A 20,957-nucleotide genomic window follows, 5' to 3' on the forward strand; every position below is an offset into this window, starting at 1 on the left:
GTTGGTGAGGGTGAGAATAAGTTTAATGAACCACTGGTTTACAGAACACACAAAGATTTATTAAGTGTTCGAACAAAACATTTAGTGTCATTTAATGGTTTGATCGGTTAATGACTTGAATGCTAATTTCTTCAGGTTTATTTATAATATAAATACAAGACATTAATACAATCCATTTGGCTATATGAGCTCAACTTTAGGAAGCTCAGTTTTCAATTACAGCAACACTAACAGACGAAAACCATGTCCTTTATTATCAAACACATTCAAAGAAAACCTTCCTTGGAATTAAAATGCACCAACATGTTCTGATGCTACATGCCAAGTACACGATCCTATACATCAAAGTGCAATGTCACAATGAGTTAATGCTAGAATTCATAATTTAGTCATCTACTAAACACTTGTATGATTATTTCATTCAGAGTGCTGCTGCTCTTCGTTCAGGACATGCGTGAGTGGATTCACAACTCCCCCAAAAAAGACAAGTATTTAAAAAAAAAGGCACTTTCACCTACACACGCACGCACAAACACACACAGATGTGCATCCATAGCCCATCTCGGCACGTCACGTCTCATTTTAATCACCGCACGCACAGCAGTTACCAGCCTGGTCGGCGGCCACATTCAGTGTGCTGTTCAAGTGTTCTTTTTTTTTTTTTTTTGTTGGGCGTTTACACACGGAGCCCCACCCTGTTAGCTTATTGTGAATTTAAGATTAACTAGTGACTTCAGTGTAACAAGCAGGTAAACCAGTATTCAGACACACATACAGAAAATGGCATGCTTCTTGCACTCGCACCGTTTCACCCAACTTGCACTTGCGTGTTCTGGCACTCAAGGCAGGCATGAATTATCTATTATCTATCACTATTCTAGTGGTTCTGCACTTACAAGGGAGCAGAACAAGGGTAGGCAAGCAGGACACACACACACACACACACACACACACATACAAATACACTCGTCTTGCGCGCACACCAACAAGAACAAAACCATACACCCAATTTCATCCCAGGAAAAGTTCTGTCCAAGCTCCCTGCACCACTCAACCTTCACACCCTGTTTGAAGCTCCGGTCTGGGCGTGGGCTTCCCCTCTGAAAACACAAGAAGGCTGTTTAAAAAGTTGGGCAAGTTGCCGCAGCAGCTCGCCGAACATTCAATAGATGGCTAAACAGTCATTAAATAGTGGAGACATTCATTAAATAGCTGGACGTTGGTTAAATAACGTGAGTTTGGTGTCACTGATGACCTCAAGAGGCGTTTCGTGGTTTGAGGTTTAAGTGAGCTTAGCAGCTGAACAAAGTGGAAAAAAATAAAAAAATAAACTCAAGTCACGCGGACGTTGTTGAACCGGCGGTGCCTTCACTCTGCCGCGTCCTCGTCCTCGTCCTCTCAGACGCAGCAGCCAATTGTGACGGTTGGTAAGGAAACAGCAGCCTTTGTGGCGATAGGCTCCTCAGCTAGCGTGGCCTATCTTCAGGACAGTACAGCCAACATTCACATCACTGAAACTACATTTTACTGGAGCCGAACTACACACCCCATGATCTCGTACAGGCTTCATCTGTGCTCGCGCCTGTATCTCTTTATCAGCAGTTCTTTAAGCTAACCTTTGATAAATGCTTCGATACATGGAGAAAGTAAACTCCTACACACCAAGAGAATACACACCAACCTGACGACACATAAATATCATGGCATATCATATCATAGGTCATGTCATATATTATATTTTATTACTACATTAAAAGCCTTTTTGTCTTCCTACCGTTTTTACCCTCATGTTGATTATAAACATTAAGCAGTACCCTGATCTCCTCGTCTGGCCCGTTTTTGGCCTGGGTAGGCCTGATTTGGCCTTTTATTGGCCTGGTTTGGCTCACATGGTGCAGGATTTGTCCAGTGGTGAGGGCAGAGGCGGGGTGCTGCTCTTGGGTGGGACCATAGGTTTGGGCCTCAGGGCCGGTGGGCGCAGCGGAACCCCAATGCGCACGGCTGCCACGGGCTTGAAGGAACCCAGGGAGTCCGGGGACGGGTTGGCTGGTCTGGGAGGTCCCGGCGGCGGTCCGGGCAGCGGGCTGAGAGGGCTTAGAGGACTAAGAGGGCTCGGGGTGCCGGGGGTGCCTGGAGTCCCAGGGGTCCCCGGGGTCCCCGGCGTCCCAGGCGTCCCCGGGGTGCTGGGGGTGCTGTGGGGGCTGGGGGACTCCGAGGAGCAGGTGGTGACCGGGCCGTTCTTCACTTGCTCCAGCGTGTCCAGCACCACGTCGGGAGCCGGCCGGCAGCCCTGACGCTCCAGCTGCCGCAGCTCCCCCAGGGCCACGGTCACCGTCTCCTCGATGTCCTGCAGCATCAAGAGTTCAAGACCATCGCTGAAAATCGTTCTTGCTTTTGAGGCCCAGCCCTTAATACAGTGTGTTGTACTAGGTTGAGCTGTAGTCACATGAGCACAGATGTGGTGCTTTGTTTAGACTGAGCTGGTTTCGTACCTGCGCCAGCGTGTCTGGGTCCAACACTCTGGATCGATGGGAGTCGCTGAAGCCGTGCTGCCCGCTGCTCGAGCGCCGGACGGGCGTGTCCTCTGGCCGTCTCAGCGAATCGTGTCGACTCACCGTCATGGTCACGGCGGCGGTGGAGCGGCGCCGGCGCTCGGGGCTGTCGAGGGGCGGGGTCAAGCCCTGGCTCCGGCCCAGCAGCAGGTCTCTGGGGCTGAAGTGGCCCGTCACCGGCGGGGAACTTCGCTCCATCACCCCGCCGTTCCCGTTGTCGTTGGAGCGGCCAAGGGGGCGGCGGAACAGGCCATCGGTTCGCTTCCTCCTGTGACTGGTCAGAAAGAACCAACAGCGTTTGCTCGGTTGTTACCCAGTTAACGGTATCTTGTTCTTCTCAGCTGTTAAACCATTGGTCGGTCATATTGCCTTTGGAATAAAATATTTAAAAAGATATCATATCCTTGATAGAACCATTCAACCCCTCGAGGAATTACTGAGAAATCTGGTAAATGACAGTTAGTGTAACAGTAAATAACTGGCTGAACATGAACGTGACTGGAAGGAGCCCGGCGCTGACAGGGAAACGGGTCACATGGGAAACGATGTGTTTAAAAGTGAGAACAAGCTCGTAAATGGGTTTAGCTTTCACGATCCTCCCTCCTCCCGTGATATTGGAAGGTGTCTTACATGACAGACCTGTTATAGGTCTCTGGTGGCCTGATGTCAGTGGGGGAGCTCAGCTCACTCCTGGACCTCTTGTCGTCGGTGCTGCTGCTTCCCCCATCGCTGTCCGCCTTCTGACTGAGCGTATCGGACATGGCGTCGGCCCTGAAGACACAGACTCTCAATCAGCACAAATCACTCAGGAAACAGGAGAGCTGAACAAACACAACACACCAATCATCAATTAATTGATCGATAGCATGTGGTTAGCAACTCCCTCGGCCCACTGACTCCGTTAATCAACAAAGTGTGCGATCCAGTAAGCAACAAATCCACCGGACTTCAACAGGGCAGCTTCTTAGAGTCTGGAAACTACTGATTCCCCCAAATCACAGTTCAAAAGTTACGTTGCACACAAATAGATGCACAGGAACCAACTCAAGAAATTAAGATTGATTGGAAATACAAATAAATTTTAAAATATATAATGTTTGTACAATTATATGCTTCATGATTAATACAACAAAGTCACAACTGGAAATAATAATAGTTGAATACATAAACTCTCTGAATAAAGTGGATTCTAAACATTTTTGGATCATAATAAATGTGTATATTATTTAGAACTGATGCCTTTACTGTATATTTATAATAAAATCTTGACATTTACAGAATGATTCAGAAATATGATATATGATATATAAACATATATGTTAAAGGCATCTGTTGACTTGTTAGAGACACCGGTGACTATTAAAGGTCACGCTATTTCAGAAATATGTTATATGATATATAAACATATATGTTTATATATCATATAACATATTTGTGAATCAGATTCTGTAAATGTCAGGATTTTATCCTTTTATCCACTGCAATAGTGGACAGCAAACTCAAGATAAAATTATAATTTAGCTAATCTCTAATCCTACAAAATGTAGACTAAAATAAAAACACAACAAAACCTGGTAGGTGAAACTAGATTCAACAGGTCTGTGTGGCTTGGTTTGCAGCGGTGCGCTTGCCTGTCCTTCACCACGATGTACTGGTGAGGCACCAGGCCGCGGGTGCCGTTGTGCCGCCCCTCCCACCAGTCGTGTGACGCCCTCTGGAACAGCTGCAGGGACGCTCCCTTCTTGAAGGAGAGCTCCCGGCCGGACCGGCCCACGTAGTCGAAGCGCGCCACCGCCTCCACAGCCTCACCCTCTGCCGGGGGAGACACACGAGAACGGTGGAGGAGGAGGGGAGGACGAGAGACGTGAAAATGGGGTGAACTTGAACTTGTCAGTCAGCCGCCTCAGCGGGCTTGCTCCTCTCGCGGCTCCACCAATCAGAGAACAGCTTTAAAACTCGTTTTGCGCTGATGCAGATGGAGCGAGGCGAGAGGAGAAGGGACTGAGAGGAGGGTAGTGGCAGGGGGTATCTCCATGGCTGCTGTTGCCGTAGCAACCGCCACCGGGAGACAGCAGGACGGGAGTGTGGGCGATTGTGTGAAGGTCAGGGGTCAGGCGTACCCTCGTCGCTGGTCTGGGTCTCGGTGCCGCCGTCGGGCTCGGCCTCCTCCAAAGCTCCCGGCTCGCTGAAAGGACTCTCGCTGCAAGGAGGAGACGGACACGTCGTCCATTCAGTCAATACGGGAACAAAGGCAGGAGGACACATTCACTGCTGCTCAGAGTATGAGGACATTTATGCAACAATAGCAGAATGTCAAGGGGTTAGCGATGGCAGGAAAGGATCACACACTGCATGGCACTAAAGGAAGCAGGGAGGGTTTCCGCCCACGAACCACTGATCAGCCCATTAGTTCAATGCTACAACGGCGGGGAACTAACGGTACGTTAGGATAAAAAAAAGGAGAACTGGAACACAGGCTGTGTCCGACGCCGCTCCTCCCCCACTGGAAGCGTACTGTTGCCATGGATGCGCCCAGTTATCCTGTGGGCTACAACTTGAGCCACATTCTTCTTGGCCTGCGTTCGTTCACAGTCTGGCAAAGTGGCGCCGACGAGCTCGTAGCCGAAGCTGAACGAGCGCTACATTCTGCAGCTGCAGACCTGAACGGGTGCTGTGCTTGGAGCTTTAACGGCTCCTTAACCTTGATATTACAGTTCCTGCGTGCTCTGCTACGTTACACATCAGGACCCCGCGTAGACGAGCTTCTTTTGACTAACGAGCAGCAGGGCACTCACCAGTACTGGTCTCCGGTCATGCACTTCTCGTAAACGGGCCCCGGCAGCTCCTTGGTGTCGGGGAAGATGTTGTCGTGGTGCAGTATGACGGTCTTGACGACCTCGTTGACGTGCGCCTGGCAGGCGACCTGGTCGAGCGTGTCCGGCGTGGGCAGGAGCGTGGGGCCGAAGACGATGGCCAGGTTCCCGGCGTCCATCATGTTCTCGTCGCTGTACTGGGAAAGGCTGCGGGAAAAGCACAGGGTGTGGAGCGGAAGCATGCATCCAAACACTGGGAACCCGTATCGGACTGTACAGGTGTCCCTAATAAAGTGGCCAGCGTGTGATCTCACTGTAATCCATGTCTCACTCAGAGTTAAGGTGCTTTATGCTATAAACACTGAGTCCTTGTCTTGCTGCCAGCAGCTTTTCACAGGATCTGGATGTTAAACTATAATACGATGGAAATAAAAATATTTTATTTCGTTGATCCTGGTTTATTAACACTGAGGGCGACGGATGCGGCGCTACAACCAGCCGGGACATCACCCCCCCCCCCCCCCTTCTGCTCGCACCTCCTGCCTCTCCAGCCCTCGCCGCTCTCATTCTATATTTATTCAAGCGGCCGCGGTGATGAAACGAGCTCCGTCTTATCATCTCTGCTCTCTGAGTGTGCACTCCTATCCCCCTTCACCACACGAGAGGTTGACGGCCTCTGCCGCCCATGCTCGGTGTTGGGTGGATACTCACTGGTTGAGGAAGGCGAACAGGTAGCGCATCACCACCAGCGTCGCCCTCGGGACGCCCAGCAGGATCTTTCGGATGCACTGCGCTCTGTCGTACAGGTTCTCCATGCCTGCAGCAGACACACACACACACACACACACACACACACACACACACACACACACACACACACACACACACACACACACACACAGGTGTCTGTGACACAAAGATAGCAGCCGGCGCTGCAGAACGAGCGGTGAGGAGGGGATGAGTTTCAACGAGAGACAAAGACACGGAGAGGGACCGGGAGTGTGTGGGCTGAACAGGGAGGGAGCCTGTGCTACATGGCAGCAGCTCGTGTGCAGATGGAAGCGGCACAAATGTTCCCGGTCACACATCCAGTAAGACTGGAGTGTTACAGCAGGGGAGACAGTCTCCCCGGCTCGTCGGCAGGCGCTGCCTCTTCCTCTTCACTGCTAATAACGCAATGAGTATCTGGGTGTGGTCAGTCTAACGATACGGAGCGCTTTCATTCAAATGGTCTGACTTCACACCATTAATGTGTTCTGCAGATTATTACTTATATTCTGGAAGATGGGAACTGGATCTTCGTGCAATGATTCACCGCTGGCACCACTTCAACTGTTTGGAATTCGCTGTTTGGCAGCACTTTCTCTTGCAATGAATCCATGAATGCACAAGTAATTCTCACTGCATTAGTTGAGACCTGAGGAAAAGTCCAAAAGCGAGTCAACTCTCGAGCCTCCAAGCAGCGCTGTGTTCAGAACCCGGGCACCGAAGCCTCCGTGGGCTAGGGCCGGGTCAGGCAGCTGACACGAGGCTTAGTCTGGCGTCTGCAGCAGTGCAGCCATTTCACAGGATTATTGCAGTAAAGCGGGAAGTGAACCTAAGGACAAAGCTTTCAATTAAGCGTGTGATCTAAGCTCCAGCTTGTTCTGCTTGTGAGCTTTGGCTTGTGGACAAGGTCACAGCAGCACCTGTAGACACACGGATACTCACGGACGCAGGAGATGACGTCGTTGAACCGGTCCTTAGGGAACAGGGGGTTCTCCAGGCCCCTGAAGTAAAGCTTCAGAACTCCAGCCACGGAGTTGATGTCGTGGTTGCTCTCCTCGTCGATCAGCGGGTCGTTGCCTGGGCGACAGGCGGAGCGAGTCAGCCACATCCCAACCCGGCAGAACCCCCCGACAGACCCCCGGATAGCTCACCTCTCTCGAAGGAGTTCTTGATGTCGTTGACCTCCACCTGGGACCCGGACACCCGGAATATGCCTTGATGCTGAAGGCCGTGCAGGTTGATGTAGCGAATGCAGCTCTCCACAAGCAAGGGTATGGCTTTGGTTGAATCCTGGAAGGAGTCAGAGGAGTCAGAGAGCAGAAGCGGTCGGTCAACATGTGGACAGGCGGTCGCACGGCAAATCAGCCTGCGGATCGCTCATTAAGGCTCATTAGGCCGCTCAGGCAGCTTAATGAATCATTCATCCCCATCAGCTCGGCCGCAAACTCACATTTTATTGGTTAAATCCAACTGAACTGTAAAAACAGGCGAGCGAGCAGGAGTAAGACTCTACCTGGTGCTTGCTATGGGAGTTCTTCCGCCCACGACTGCAAGGAGACAAGAGGGGAGTCTGAGGTTCACGTAGCAGGAGAATAAGCAGCACTATAATAAAACAGGTCCTTACCTGGTGGTCAGCAGCTCCGCTTTGTATCCTGTGGGAGCGAAACACAACCGAAGCTTTAAAAGCCAACAAAGCCTCTTCACTGTGGATGCGACCAAGCGCACCTTCTTACCTTCTGCTAAAGCTTTCTTCAGTACATCATGTTTAGCCTGGAGTTTGGAAATGAGGTTACTCCCCTCCAAATACTCGCGGAATTTCTGAGGGTTCATGGAAAACATCAGGTCACAGCCGGGCAAACGCCAGACGGCGCGCGTGCTGGCGAGCGCGGCGCTCACCGTGAAGTAGAAGAGCTCCGTCTCCTGCTGGTTGGCCCGCCTCTTGGCCAGACTGGGCTTGTTCAGGTAGCCGTCCGACACGCTGGACTTGACCGACTCGGAGGACGGGCTGTGGGTGAAGCTCTGCGACACGTCGTAGTCCTCCAGCACCGTGGTGTCCTGCAGCGTGCTCAGGGTCGCGCCCCAGGTCTTCTTCACCTGGAGGAAGGGGAGCGGAGCGTCAGCTGGGTGCCGGAAGCCGCTGCACCGGGCTCCGTCTTATCTTAATGAGCCCTGAGCCTTCAGACGCCGCTTGGCCGCCGCAGCGTTGTCTGTGTTTAGAGACAAATCACTGCACGTGGCAACTTATGAACGATGGGAGGAGCTTCACCTTCCCGAAATCCCCGCAGGGCGTGTTTGTGTTTACAGCCGGGGCGACGGATGTGGACGCGGTTTTATTTGAATATGATAATCAGGTCGTGTGTGTATTTGTAAAGTGCTGAGACATGCAGATGCAGCTCATTAATCCAGACTCCTTCAGCATGTTTATGCCCTTCAGGTCGATCCAGCAGCAGCGAGGGCGCATCCATGTGAGGCACGCGGGGCTATTTTTGGAGGCTACATCTGCATCACGGGCCCATTAAAAAGCTATGAATTATCATAACGTCATGAGACGTTTGTAGAGGAGGATTGAGGAGGAGAGCAGCTTCCTGGAGCTGGGATTTGTTTGAACATCCACCAGCTCCAGCGTCTCCATCTTCTCAGGCTGACTCATCCGCTGCCTTTGTCAGCGCTGCTCTGACTGATGTGCTATTAACATTTTCTAATTGTTTTGGCTCCACTCATACGACGACTGTCTCCGCTCGGCTCGTCACGTTTTACTTTGCTGGTTTCTGACAGCGGATGCTTCCTCTCTGAATGGGCCCTTCCCACAGACGTTAATGTCACGCGTGTCCACCTCCTGGAACGAGCAGCTTTGTGAAATCCGCGTCTCACCTCTTCGTTCTCTATCTTCAGCGACGCCAGGCGGGTCTGGAGCTGCGTGAGGCGCAGCGTGAGCTCGGCCTGGACCTGGGGCTGGGAGGCGATCTGGGTCACCTGGCGGAGCAGACAACAGACAACGTTGGTTAGGGGTTATTGGGGAAAAGCATCATGCGAGAACCGTCCTGGTCACTGACCGCGTCGCCCATGTGGGCCTGGAAGCCGAAGCGCTGCGGGGGGCAGAAGGCAGTGGGGTAGAGGCCCAGCAGGCGCTGGCGGTCGCGGGCCGGGTCCAGGCCCTCCACCGCCCCCTCCAGCACCTCCAGGCCCGCCCTCCTGGAGGCCTCGAGGCTCAGCTCGGCAGACAGGTAGGTCCTCAGGGCCCGGCTCAGACTGGAGTGGTACCCTAGGTCACAGCACTGGGGAGGCAGATTGGCTATGAGGCCGCTTTTATGATTGTAAATGAAAGATGAGTTCTGTTAAAGCGCATATATTGCAGCAATGAAGCTCAGCTCTTTACAGGTTTGGTCGAGAGCGTTATGGTGATGAATGGGCCGCTAACTACTCACGTCTATGATATCAGGCAGGTCATGGATGTAGTATTTGAACACGGAGGCGTTGGTGGCCTCCAGAGTCAGCAGATACTCGTTCCTGGCTTTCAGAGTCTTCAGCTTGTTCTCCGAGTACTTTGCCTTCCTCTAAAAGAGACATGGAACCATGACCGGGCGCCGTGAGCCTCCTCCAGCCTCCACCTGTGCAGCACCCACCTTCTCCCGCATCTTCTCCATCTTGCGGGCGGCGTTGCGCCTCTGGTGGCGCTCCTCGATCCGCAGGCCGAACACAGGCTCCACGCCGCCGCTGTTCCCTGACACGCCCTTCACGCGGCCCTCCTGCCGCTCCGCCTCCCGCAGCTTCACCTCCGCGTTGATGGTCTCCACGTGGTACATGTGATACGTCTTCATCACCTAGGCAACAGCAGCACATAGCACCGGCTCAATTAAATGACTGAAAACTAAATCGCCAAAAAAAAAAAAAAAAAAAAAAAGAACCTCAAGGTTATTGAGCCGCTCTAATCTGATTTGTGATGTGGGTTCAGGATGTTTGAGTCAGAGCAATTTGAAAACTTTCATTCAAGCTGAAACTTTTTGAGCAGAAGGTCAAGAAACATCGATGAATGTGAGGCAGCGACGGCAGCGTGACTCTGCTCAGCGGCTCCCGAAGGTTTCATTTCATTCAAACCCTTTAGCGAACGCTTTGACTGTCGGTCAGACGCGTAAATAAATGAGGCTGAATAAGAGTTGAGGTGTAAACTGGACTGAAGTGAAGCTTCCTTTTAAGACGTTTGACCTTCTGAAACCTCTCTTCCGACAAAAACAGCTCGTTCTACTTACGGTGTAAAGCTCGTTCAGCAGCTTCATCAGGTCTTCCTGAAGCTGCGTGATGATCTCCTTACTCTGACGGCGAGAAAGAAAGAAAACACCATCACCACAAAACTCTTTAACTTTCACTGCTACACTTGCAGAAATGTAAAGAAGTGGATCCTAACGTTCGCTGACATAAACAGGTTTTTTTCTGTCAGACAGGAAAAGCTGAAGGTGACTACACAGCTGTAAAGGTGCAGGTTCTTCTCTCCATAGGCATCATGTCTATTTTCAGGCAAGGATTTGATGACTTCTTCGTCCGCTGTAGCGCTGTGTAAATAAATACCGTCCGTCCGTCCGTCAGACAGGCTGAACAGCACCAGACAAACAAATGGATTTCACCACCCACCAACAAATGAAATCAGAAATGAAAGCAAGCGTGTGCTGCGCCCGCTCCCAGGCCGCGCTCCTGCCTCATGCATTAAACAGCCGACCAGTTTGGGGATGGAGGTACGTGGCAGAGCCGCATTAATATTACATTATGCCAAATGACTGGAATCCCAGGATAGATGGATCCCATTCCCCTGGCGCCCGCTGAGGACAGATCAGCTGAGCGTCGCCATGGCCACGGGAGGCGAGCGTCGCCGCGGCCGCTCTGAGGACGGCGATGGAGGCTCGCGCCGTTTATAGCTGCCGGCAGCCGCTGCACTTTAGTTAGCATGAATAAAAGACGAGCCGGAAGAGAGATTAATAATGAAGACGCGGAGCTGAAGTTGGATGAGAGCGTGCGGGCGTGTGTGTTTAACTTGCTAAACTCTGAGCGGCTCAAGCTGCGCTCAGGGGAGCGACGCCTGTGCTTTTCATTAGAAGCAGCTCTTACTTAGAGAAGCCTGGAGGTGTGTGTGCTGGAACGGGACGGGACATTGACTCTGGGCCGGACTAATGTACTTTTACATCATCGTGGTTCAAATCAAACTCTAACTAACGAACTTGCAGAGTGGTGTGAAGAAAAGGCATCAACGCAGCTCACCCTCTTCAGCAGCCGGGCCGAGTCCTCGCTGATGTGCGTGAGGCGAGTGATGACGTTGTTCAGGTAGAGGTCGCTGAGCGTGGCGTGATCCTTGCTCTCCCGCCTCACCTGGAAGGCGCCGGCGCACGGATGCACACGGACGCACACAGACACGCACACGCAGGAATGCATGCACACACGGACGCACACAGACACGCACACGGAGACACACACACGGACGCACACACGGACACATACACGCGCGCACACATATATGGACACACAAGCATACACACACACGGACGCACACGGAAACACACACGGATACACACACACACACGCATGCATGCACACACGGACACGGACACACACACACACGGACACACACACGCGCACACATATATGGACACACAAGCATACACACACGGACACACACGGACACACACACACACACACAGGTTGCAGCGGCGTCGCCAAACTCTTTATGTCTAATCACAAATGAGGAGGACGCACACCGACCTGGTTCAGCAGCAGGTACCAGCAGTTGACGGGCGAGAGCAGGTTCTGGTCTTTTCTAGCAGAGAGACATAAACCAAAGACATATAAGCAACTGAGCGCGTTGATTCCTAGTCCACGAATTGCACCTTTTTTTTTAAACAGGCCTGCGTTTCATTTCATTATTAAGCATCACTATTTCAGGGACCGTTCCCTCACGTTCATCACTTCCCCACGTCCTGCACACAGACACCTACTTGTATTGCTGATGGTCCTTGGTGCTGCGGGTTTTGGCCATGAACCTCTCCGCCAGCTTCTCCAGGTTCCTGGAATACTCCGTTTCGATCTCGGCCTTCTTCCTGAAGAAGTCCTGCAGGTCCTGGAGGAGCTGGACCCGCATCTCCGTCTGCTGCTCCAGACAGCGCTGCTGCTCCACCAGCTGGGCCCGCACATCTAAACCAGGACACTTCAGTCATAAGGCAGCAGGCCTCTGTGTGTCACTGTGACTAGAACAGCGACAACACCTCAGGTCTGCCGACTTAAAATGGAGCCTATTTGAATCCTTGAAATAGGGATCAAGTGTAATGTAGACACATCACACACAATCAGAAAGTCACTGGGTGCAGTTGTGTGAAGTAAGTTTAGTTCAGTGGAAGGAGGCATTGAGCCATCGACTGACAAAACATTGATCCATTGCTGGATTTAGATGATTTAATTTCTTGTCAGCAGATTAATTATTCAAAAACTCCTCTTCAATCTCGCTCCCTCTTTAAGCCCTTATAATTAATGACAGAGGTTATTCATTTTTCTCACAGGAGTCACCTTGGACCTAAACGCACGCCTAGAAACACACTGTGCACACGGCGAGACCTACAGTCGGCACGCTTCGCTGGACAGGCTGTTTGGAGCTGGATCCATCTGCAGCAGGAGGAGAGAGCAGCTACAGAATACACAATGATAACCCCACCTCTGTCTCCCACACACACACACACACACACACACACACAAACCCCTGGGGGACCTATCCACTCCACTACCTGTTGTCTTGGTAACCACGCACAGTGTGTGAACCATGCGATGAAGAAAGTGAAGACAAGCGCTCGGATCTGCCGCATCGACACACACACAAATGCATGCACAGACACACACACGCACACAGACACACACACAAATGCATGCGCACACACACGCACACACACACAAACAAACGCGCACACGCGCGCGCACACGCAGTCTGTGCCTCGGTCTTTGTGATGAGGCTCATTGACACAATCAATCCCTACTACTAAGCTTAACCTTCACCTCGAACCCAGGACGGCTGCTGTCGTCAGTCTGCTGATGAGGATTCTAACGCTTACCTATAAAAAGCCTGTTTCACTGCTCCTGGTTCAAACGTACAGTCCACAGTGGAGACGTGGAGGGAGGAGACGTGATGAGCGCTCTGTTAATAGGATTAACAGTAAAAGCCTGTATGTGCTGGCTTCATGCCACATGGAGATACGACTACGCGCTCATCCATGACAACAACCACAATGCTGCAAAGCATCGCATTTAGGAAAAGGAACCAGGATATTTAGTATTTTGACAATTAGCTGCCTAATTAACCAATTAAATGCTAATTAATGTCTTATTGGTTGACTAATTAAACAATCACGCCTCAGTGTCTAGTTCAAGCGTCCTGACTTCCAGAGATGGACAGACACCGTCACGGCCTCCATCCCCACATGTCTGTGAATCACTCTGTCCCTCGCGTCTTAATATCGCTCCCTTTTGCCTCCCTAGCTAAAATGGCTGCCACCTCTTGTTGCTCTCGTCTCCCGCGCGCTGGGAATGTGTAAAGCTGCAACAGTTTCATATTAATAAATGTCAGCCTTGCCGCGCCGCCATTGGCTGCAGCAGGCGCCACTCGGAGGGGAAACTCCTTCGTCTGATTGGCCGAGCGTCCGAATGGGACGCCGCAGATTCCACGTCTCCCGGTGATCAGAGGTTTAATCGCTCCTCTGAATTGGTGCTCGGCTGGAGGTAACCATGGCAACACTACTGATGCTTTATGGCTGAAGGAATAAATCTACATTGTGTGTTTGTTGAGCTCCTTATTTGTCTTGGGGGATTTTTGCCTTCAGGTCCTTTGATCAGTGAAAGATGTTTCATATTTAAAACCTTCTGACTACATAGTGCTGCAGTTTGAATCCTGTCTTTTCTAAATGTTGTTGCATCATGGACGTGTGACAAACGTCCATGATGCACTGGGGCAGCTGTCGACTCCTTCATCCTGCGTCTGTGCGTTCACTGGCCCCGTGGGGGTTCTGAGCAGCACATCACTGGGTGCTCATGTGTAAACGGTAGCTTTACTGCCTACTAAGTGATTTAAGCCAGTGGCCACTTTACATAAAAATCTATCAGAGGCAAAGCTGCTCCAGAGGCACAAACAAACATCTGATGAGTTCAAATTTCAGCTTTGCCACTTTGGTGCAAATTCAATGAATGTGGCCCCTGAGGATGAGTCGTAATAACTATTTAATGTCTTCACATTTAAAGGTTTGGATGCATTTAAGAGGCTCAGAGTTGCTATTGTTCATCTCTCCAGGACTTTGTGAAGAACCTCCGCTTCATTTCGTCTTGTCCTCCGGTGTCTGTCGGTTGACTGGCGGTGAAAAAGCAGGCGGATGCCAGCTGATCCGCCAAAGGAGGCGAGATAACATCAGCGAAACTCGGCTCGGATCGCAGTCAATGGGAAGTGAAAGGAGGACCTCCGGCGCGCTTTACCTTTTGATGTCTGAAACGCTGCTCAGAAACCTCCTCGCGTGTCCTCGCAACACCCGCGTCGACGAGACGGGGCCTCTTTGATCAGAGCGGCTGCAGTCGGCGCAGCGAAGCACTGACACGGGGAAACGTGTGCAGAACGCTTACCGGACTTTATTTTCACGCCTTGTGAAATCGCGGGCGATTAAATTTAAACGTTTCGACGAGCCCAGGGCCAGAGAGACGGAGGACTGGGGTCACGACCTATAATCAGGCGAAATTATGAAAGCAGTAAAAGGGAAGGAGATGGTGCAGTCATCAGTTTCAAGGTGAAACTCCTTGTTGAATACGCAGCCATTAATCTGAAACAGTCACGTCATCACCTCCGCTACTCCGCCTTTATAGAACTCAGCTGCATGCGCCTGAAACCGCTCTGATCTGCAGCTTATGCACAAATATGAGGCCGTGAGGTGATTCACACCTGGAGGCCGGAGCGAGAACCAGCATGAACAGTGGCAGCAGAGACAAAAGCCTCCTCAAGGAATGACCTCGTGAGGCTCCATCGCACCATCAGGACGTTTGGATGTTGTGCAGCTGCGCCACAAATTCACGTTTGTGCTCAGTAAAAACAAGAACGACGACCGTGTTGATACAAAATGTCTTCACTGACAAATTTAAACAAAGTTCAAGTGTCAGAACACGGCCTGCACCGCTCTGAGGGTGGCGTCGTGTGATGTGTCTCCTCTCACACGCAGCAGCTTCGTCAAAGCAATTTAAGCACCAGACCAACATGTTACTACTAATTAGCCCTTAGCTCTCCATGCAAATCCCAGACTGACTTGGAGACGGGCGCCGAACGGAACAGGAAACAACTTTCCTGCACTGTGTTCAGGTTCAGTCCCATAAGATAAACCCGGTTTGTGTTGATCAATTCACCTTCGCGGCTCAATACGTGAGAGTGTGTGCGAGGGAGAGAGAGAGAGAAAGATGTCACAGGAACAGGAAGCTGGATGTTACCATGACGACCAGGTCCAAGGACACAGGGGCAGATTAGTGCTGGATCATCTTTTTTTTTTTTAAAGCCAGACACAGGCGGTGGTCTGGGCCTTTGAGCCAGGCCTCCAGAACATTTACTCTGAAGAGGCACTTCATTATCTCGCTCCTTCATTTGTTCCCCGTCCGTCTGTCCTGCAGGTATGCAGATGTGAGGTCACTAATCACCTGCGTGCACACACACACACACGCACAAAACACACGAGCGCCGCAGCCTCCGCCTCCGCGGGCGGCGCATCTCTGCCTCCCGTCTGGCTGTCCTCGCCCACTGCGGTTCTCGTTTCCCCGTTTCCATTTGCTCATTAGGGCGCCGCTCGTCTCACTCAGGCTGACGGGGAATCACAGGTTGGCAGGGACCGTCCAACGAGGGGAGCGGCGCGCTGTGCCACGGCATCGCAGCATCGCCAAGCACAAATATGTATCGTCAGCACTGTTCCTAATCTCGCCCCTACCTTTCCGCCGAGCTCACCTCACCTCAGCGGGCAGACCCCACCTCCTCCAGAGAGAGAGGGAGGGAGAGCGGGCGGGCGGGCGAGCGAGCGAGCGGCGGCCACCTCCTGTGTATACATTACACACCACCTCCTGCACGGACCAATCAGGAGCCGGAGCAGGGAGGCAGACTTGGAAAGCACATAGTTACAGGAGCGGATCCATACGTTGGGCTCTCGGCAGGAGGCGACAGGGAAGCGGAGCGGGCCGGCCGGGCCGGCAGCGGCACAAGCTTTGTCCGACGGGTCATTACAATGCGGGGCATCCCCGATTGTGTTCTGGCAGGAGGCCAGAGCAGGGGCCACAGGCGCACAGTCAAAAAACAAACACAGGACACCCACTCTTCACTGGGGGCTCTATATTAAATGAATGAATGGGAGGAGGCGGGAGGGAGAGCTATTGTGCACACGAGGAATGATTTATTTCTGAATTAAGCTGCTGGAAATTGAATAAAGAACAAAGGTGATGTGCCACGGAGTAAATACACACTCCCTCCTCCTCGTTTCGTCCGAGGAAGAGAGAGCGATGGCAACGGCATGGGCGTAGGTGACAAGAGAAGCTGTGAGGAGCCATGTGGAGAGGAAGCGCGGGCTGGAGATGGGAATCGCGCTTGTCATCTGGATCCTGAGGCTGAACAAAGAAAAGGTTGCGCCCCGGTTGTCTCCGCTGGCATTTGCAGGTGTCCGAACGAGCCGTCGCACCGGTAAAGGTCGGACATTTTGAACCGCGCCGACGGAGGTGCAGCGGCACGTAAAGAACCCAGAACCCAGAACCCAGAACCATCCCGCTGGTCTGGAGGAGGGAAAAAAACCACGCAGCCTTCACCAAAGGTCACGGGCCTCGTCTGTCAGCTGCCAAAGACAGGCAGGGATGGTGGTAACCATGGCGCCCGGAGGAGGAGGAAGAGGAGGAGCAGGGGATGGGGTTGTCCCACGGTCACGGTCTCAGGCCCGAGTTTGTCACCATTTAAACATGTCCCACCCCCCCGTTCATCGCCACGCGTGGAGACCACACACACTCACATTGCTGCAGCCACAGTCTCAGAGGAATACCAATAGACGGACCCGGAGGACACGCCGGCCTCGGGTTTGAGTGTAAAAGGCGTTAGAGCGAGCACGCGGGGGAGACGGAGGGGCTCTGCAGAACAGACAGAGCCGCCCCCCCCCCCCCCCCCCCCCCCCCCCCCCTCCACCCCCCTGGGCGCCATGCAGCACTCAGGATGAACCCACAAATCCTGACGTCTCATGGTGAGGTGTCAGCTCCCACACACCCAGCCCGCGCGGCTGGATCCGAGGCATGGAGCACGCACAGGCAGACAGGTGTGAGCGCGAGCGTGCATAGGTGTGAGGAATAGCACGGGCGCAACGTTAGGATTCATAGAGGTGTTTGAAAGGAGCTTACCTTTGACTTGGCTCTCGTATTCTGCGAGGATTTCTTTGTCCTTCTTGCTTTTGTTTAAGTTGGACATGTCGCCCCGCTGGAGGTGAGCGCTCGGCAGGTGCGGAGAGAAAAGAACGCGAGCTGAAAATTCCCCTTTTACTTCCGTCCGTGTGCGCCGCCCGAGGCTTCACCCGCAAACATGCCCGCTACATCCATCCAGTGCCGCAACCACACAGCCAGTAGTGGCCCCTCACAGCCACGCTGTGGAGCAGGAGGAGCAGGAGGAGGACGCTGATGGACGGGAGGGAGGGGGGTTGCGCGCGTGAGGAATCACGCACACTCAGGGAGAAATGACCCACGCGTGACCGTGACATCCGCTGCCGCTACCGCTGCTGCGGGGACCCGCAAAATCCATTCCTGTCGGCAAAAAAGCAGAGCGGGGCAGTCAGAGCACATATGCAGAGCGCGTGACATGCACGTGCACACACGCGCACAGAGCTGCAGGGAGGCGGGACCGAGCACACGCCCACTAGGTAGAAATGCAACACGCGCGCACACGCAGGGAGAGCGGCACGCACCAGGCACGCCGAGCTTCGCCGTTCGAGCTCGCCTTCACCCCGTCGTAACCGTTCACGCGAGCATCCGTGCACGTCTCCCTCGCGCACACGCAGATAAACGGTCCACGCGCCGTGCGTGAGGATCACACCAATAAGGGTAAATGAAATGCCGGTGAGGAAATGGGTGTGTCCGGGTTGGAGGCGGGACTAAAGGCATGATTGACAGTCGAGGTGACAACTGAGCGACCAGAGTGTAAGCAATTTAGTGAAAATCGGAAAACAGGAAGCCTAAAGTGAAATTTAATTTCAAATGTTTATAGTTTTTATACTTTGTTGATTTGACGTTTTGACCTCAATACAAGCCCTGAACCGAAGAAGTTGTAAAGCTTTGTGTTCAGCTCATCTTTGTGTATTACATTCATTCACCCACTGTGTAATAATTTGTCTATTTTATGTGTTTAAACCATTTTCTAGTGTTCTGGATCCCATTAGTTTGGCCCGTACCTCGGCAGTGGCTTATATTCCAGCAGTTCGTATTGCTGATGACGTTCCTCAGTGTTACAGACTGAATCGCTGTGAAAATCACTTTTAAGGAGCTGCGTTTCGTGTTCGTTTGTCTCCATCTAGTGGTTCACAACCAGCAGCTGCTGAAGTCAAGAGACGAGCGAGGTTGACGTTTTGCTCATTTCCCAGTAAATAATAACGTTTTTAAATAGCGCAATTACCAACAGTGGCAGAATAACCCCGTCTTCATTCCCATGTGTCTCGGCCTGTGTCTAGTCGAGATAATATAAATAAACGTGAAAATGACAACAGAAGAAAACTTTTGTGAAAAACAGAATGCTTGTTAGTGAACAGTGAACACAGTAGATGAGTGGTGGACACCACTAGGTGCCAGCAGAGCACCGGGTCCAGACAGCTCCGCCTCCATGAAGGATGAGCAGCAGACATGCTCCATCTGAGCCCGAGGGTGGAGGCAGGAGACGAAGCTGCGGTACTCAGAGTCGAGGCCTGAACTGAGCGACCGACATTCACAACCAGTGGGCCGATAAACACTGGACGTCACCTCGGCATTGGCTGTCGAGGCTGATCTCTCCATTAAAGCCACAGGACCATCCATCACCGTCTGACCCTGAGGAGCCTCCTCCAGCCTGGGTCTGCAGGCCTGAAATAGACGCGTTCAGGGTTCCACAGTGTTTACAGCAGTCCCTAAGGACACGCCCAGCGGGCAGCACCTCCTGCCTCGCTTCATGCAGAGCACGCTCATCGGCTCCAGGACAGGTTGGAAACACCCAGCATCTGACAGGAGAGGGAGAAAAGGGAATTTTACAAAGATCATGACAGGGTCAAGGACAAAGAGGAGCTGAGCACAGATTTACCCTCCTATACTTTCATCACTTTCCTCTTCGTCCACTGGGAACAAGCTTAAGAGACTCCAGCCTCGGGTCCTGCATCGTTTGAAGACACTTGATCTGGATTCTGCATGAGGCAAAGACTCAGCAGAAGCTGATCAGTTTAATATGTAGGTTTCTTTTGAATCGATTTAAAATGCAAAAGACAAAATTCCAGTATTGCAAACACAATTCATAAATGTTAACATTGTGCCTGTACAGAAAATGGTTCCTGGACTATTAGAACTAAAGGCTGGATTTCAACTCAAGTCTGTGCGAGATGGGTTCTGCTTACACAGAAGCGAGGCTGGTAATGCATCAACCAGAGGAAGACGCCGTAGCTGTGGGCAACTTTCAGACCATGACCTCGCCCACGCTCATCTGCGCCTCTGCAATGATTACTTTCTGCTCCTGCACCATCTGCAACGTCCATCCACTGCAGTAAAGCTGATTTAAAACTGGGTCCTGAGACATTTTTGCTCATATCCCAAATACCACCTCACCTCTTAATCTTCTGAAAACAGGAAAATGTATATGAAGTCTGGGAGTGCAGTCTGAAAGGTCTCTCATGCTGTGAATCATCAGCACGAGCCCTGGAGGGAGCTGAAAACCAAAGTGCTACAAGCTTCCCCAGAAGACCTGCGTTTATTTACATGCTTTGAACTTTCTCAGAGCTTCGCAGCCACTATCTCCACGAGCTGAGGTGTAATTTACAGCTAAAAAGGGCTAAATGAGCACGCACGCACACACACACACACACACACACACACACACACACGCACACACACACACACACACACACACGCCGCCGTCAGCTCTTGATTAAGAGTTAGAAGTGCGGGATTTGTGCGAAGAATCGGCTCATCACCTCAGCTGCGCGGAGAAGACGTGATCTGACATGATCCACGTTTGATCCCCGTTTTATTGCGGCGGGCGGGCGAGCAGCAGCTGCCTCGGGCGCATTGAACTGGATCTGAATTACAGCGTGCAGCCCGAGACACAGAGCATTACGCGGAGCAGATGAAGGAAAGCGAGCGAATGTCAACATGACATTTAACAAAACTCCTTCAGAGGAGGAGGAGCTGCTCCGTAACGCGCCCCTTTTCAGCATCTTGTGTTTTATAGCTCATTTAAAAAATGACCTTTCGACGACTAACCCACGGCCCAAATTCATGTTGTAGCACAACGCGCCCAAACAAACAGGCGCAGGCCGAAGACAAACAAAGCTGAGCTGCGATCAGCGCCAGCGATTAGAACAGACACGGGACTAAATCCGCAGATAAACTCTGGAAACAAACCAGTTTCACCACTAAGAGCCGCGCAGAGGGTGTGTGTTATCATCAACCGCTGGCACAGAGCACGTTCAGCTCCAGCGGTGACGCTCGTGCGCACGCGTGGCTCGCCGGTCGCCCACTTTATTGCTTTTTTTTTTTTTACCAATTTGCTGCAGGCCTGATACCTTAATCCTCAATTAGAGCCATTTGTCATCTG

General features: G+C 52.0%; 1 protein-coding gene across 4 annotated transcripts; it reads right to left on the bottom strand.

The window, feature by feature from the left end:
* Positions 1–37: 37 nt before the first annotated feature.
* On the bottom strand, positions 38–20,165 carry srgap1b (SLIT-ROBO Rho GTPase activating protein 1b). Of its 4 annotated transcripts, XM_041072172.2 has the most exons (24): positions 19,455–20,165; positions 19,142–19,374; positions 17,540–17,935; positions 12,112–12,307; positions 11,879–11,933; positions 11,381–11,488; positions 10,381–10,443; positions 9,757–9,954; positions 9,559–9,687; positions 9,187–9,408; positions 9,005–9,106; positions 8,030–8,227; positions 7,867–7,951; positions 7,758–7,785; positions 7,647–7,680; positions 7,285–7,423; positions 7,076–7,210; positions 6,077–6,182; positions 5,348–5,572; positions 4,673–4,752; positions 4,184–4,364; positions 3,183–3,323; positions 2,493–2,826; positions 38–2,347 (listed from the first exon to the last, which is right to left on the bottom strand). In XM_041072172.2, exons 3-24 carry the CDS (start codon positions 17,604–17,606, stop codon positions 1,886–1,888), a joined length of 3,288 nt encoding a protein of 1,095 aa, XP_040928106.1. In that variant the 5' UTR covers positions 17,607–17,935; positions 19,142–19,374; positions 19,455–20,165; the 3' UTR covers positions 38–1,885. The 4 variants fall into 4 exon arrangements, with proteins under 4 accessions (XP_040928106.1, XP_029017021.1, XP_029017022.1 ...); XM_029161188.3 differs by lacking the exons at positions 19,142–19,374; positions 19,455–20,165 and adding an exon at positions 18,097–18,228; XM_029161189.3 differs by lacking the exons at positions 19,142–19,374; positions 19,455–20,165 and adding an exon at positions 18,097–18,227 and having other exon boundaries at positions 3,192–3,323.
* Between the last annotated feature and the right edge of the window lie 792 nt (positions 20,166–20,957).

Source organism: Betta splendens, chromosome 9 (assembly GCF_900634795.4).
Source record: "Betta splendens chromosome 9, fBetSpl5.4, whole genome shotgun sequence".
In the NCBI taxonomy this organism is placed as follows: Eukaryota; Metazoa; Chordata; class Actinopteri; order Anabantiformes; family Osphronemidae; genus Betta; species Betta splendens.

Excerpts from the sequence above, each read along its gene's own strand:
- srgap1b (XM_041072172.2), bottom strand. The coding sequence starts at position 17,606 with ATGTCCAACTTAAACAAAAGCAAGAAGGACAAAGAAATCCTCGCAGAA. Across the intron at positions 8,228-9,004 it reads TGAAGATAGAGAACGAAGAG|GTGAAGAAGACCTGGGGCGC; the intron begins GTGAGACGCGGA and ends CCCTTCCTCCAG. Across the intron at positions 4,753-5,347 it reads ATGACCGGAGACCAGTACTG|CGAGAGTCCTTTCAGCGAGC; the intron begins GTGAGTGCCCTG and ends TCCTCCTTGCAG.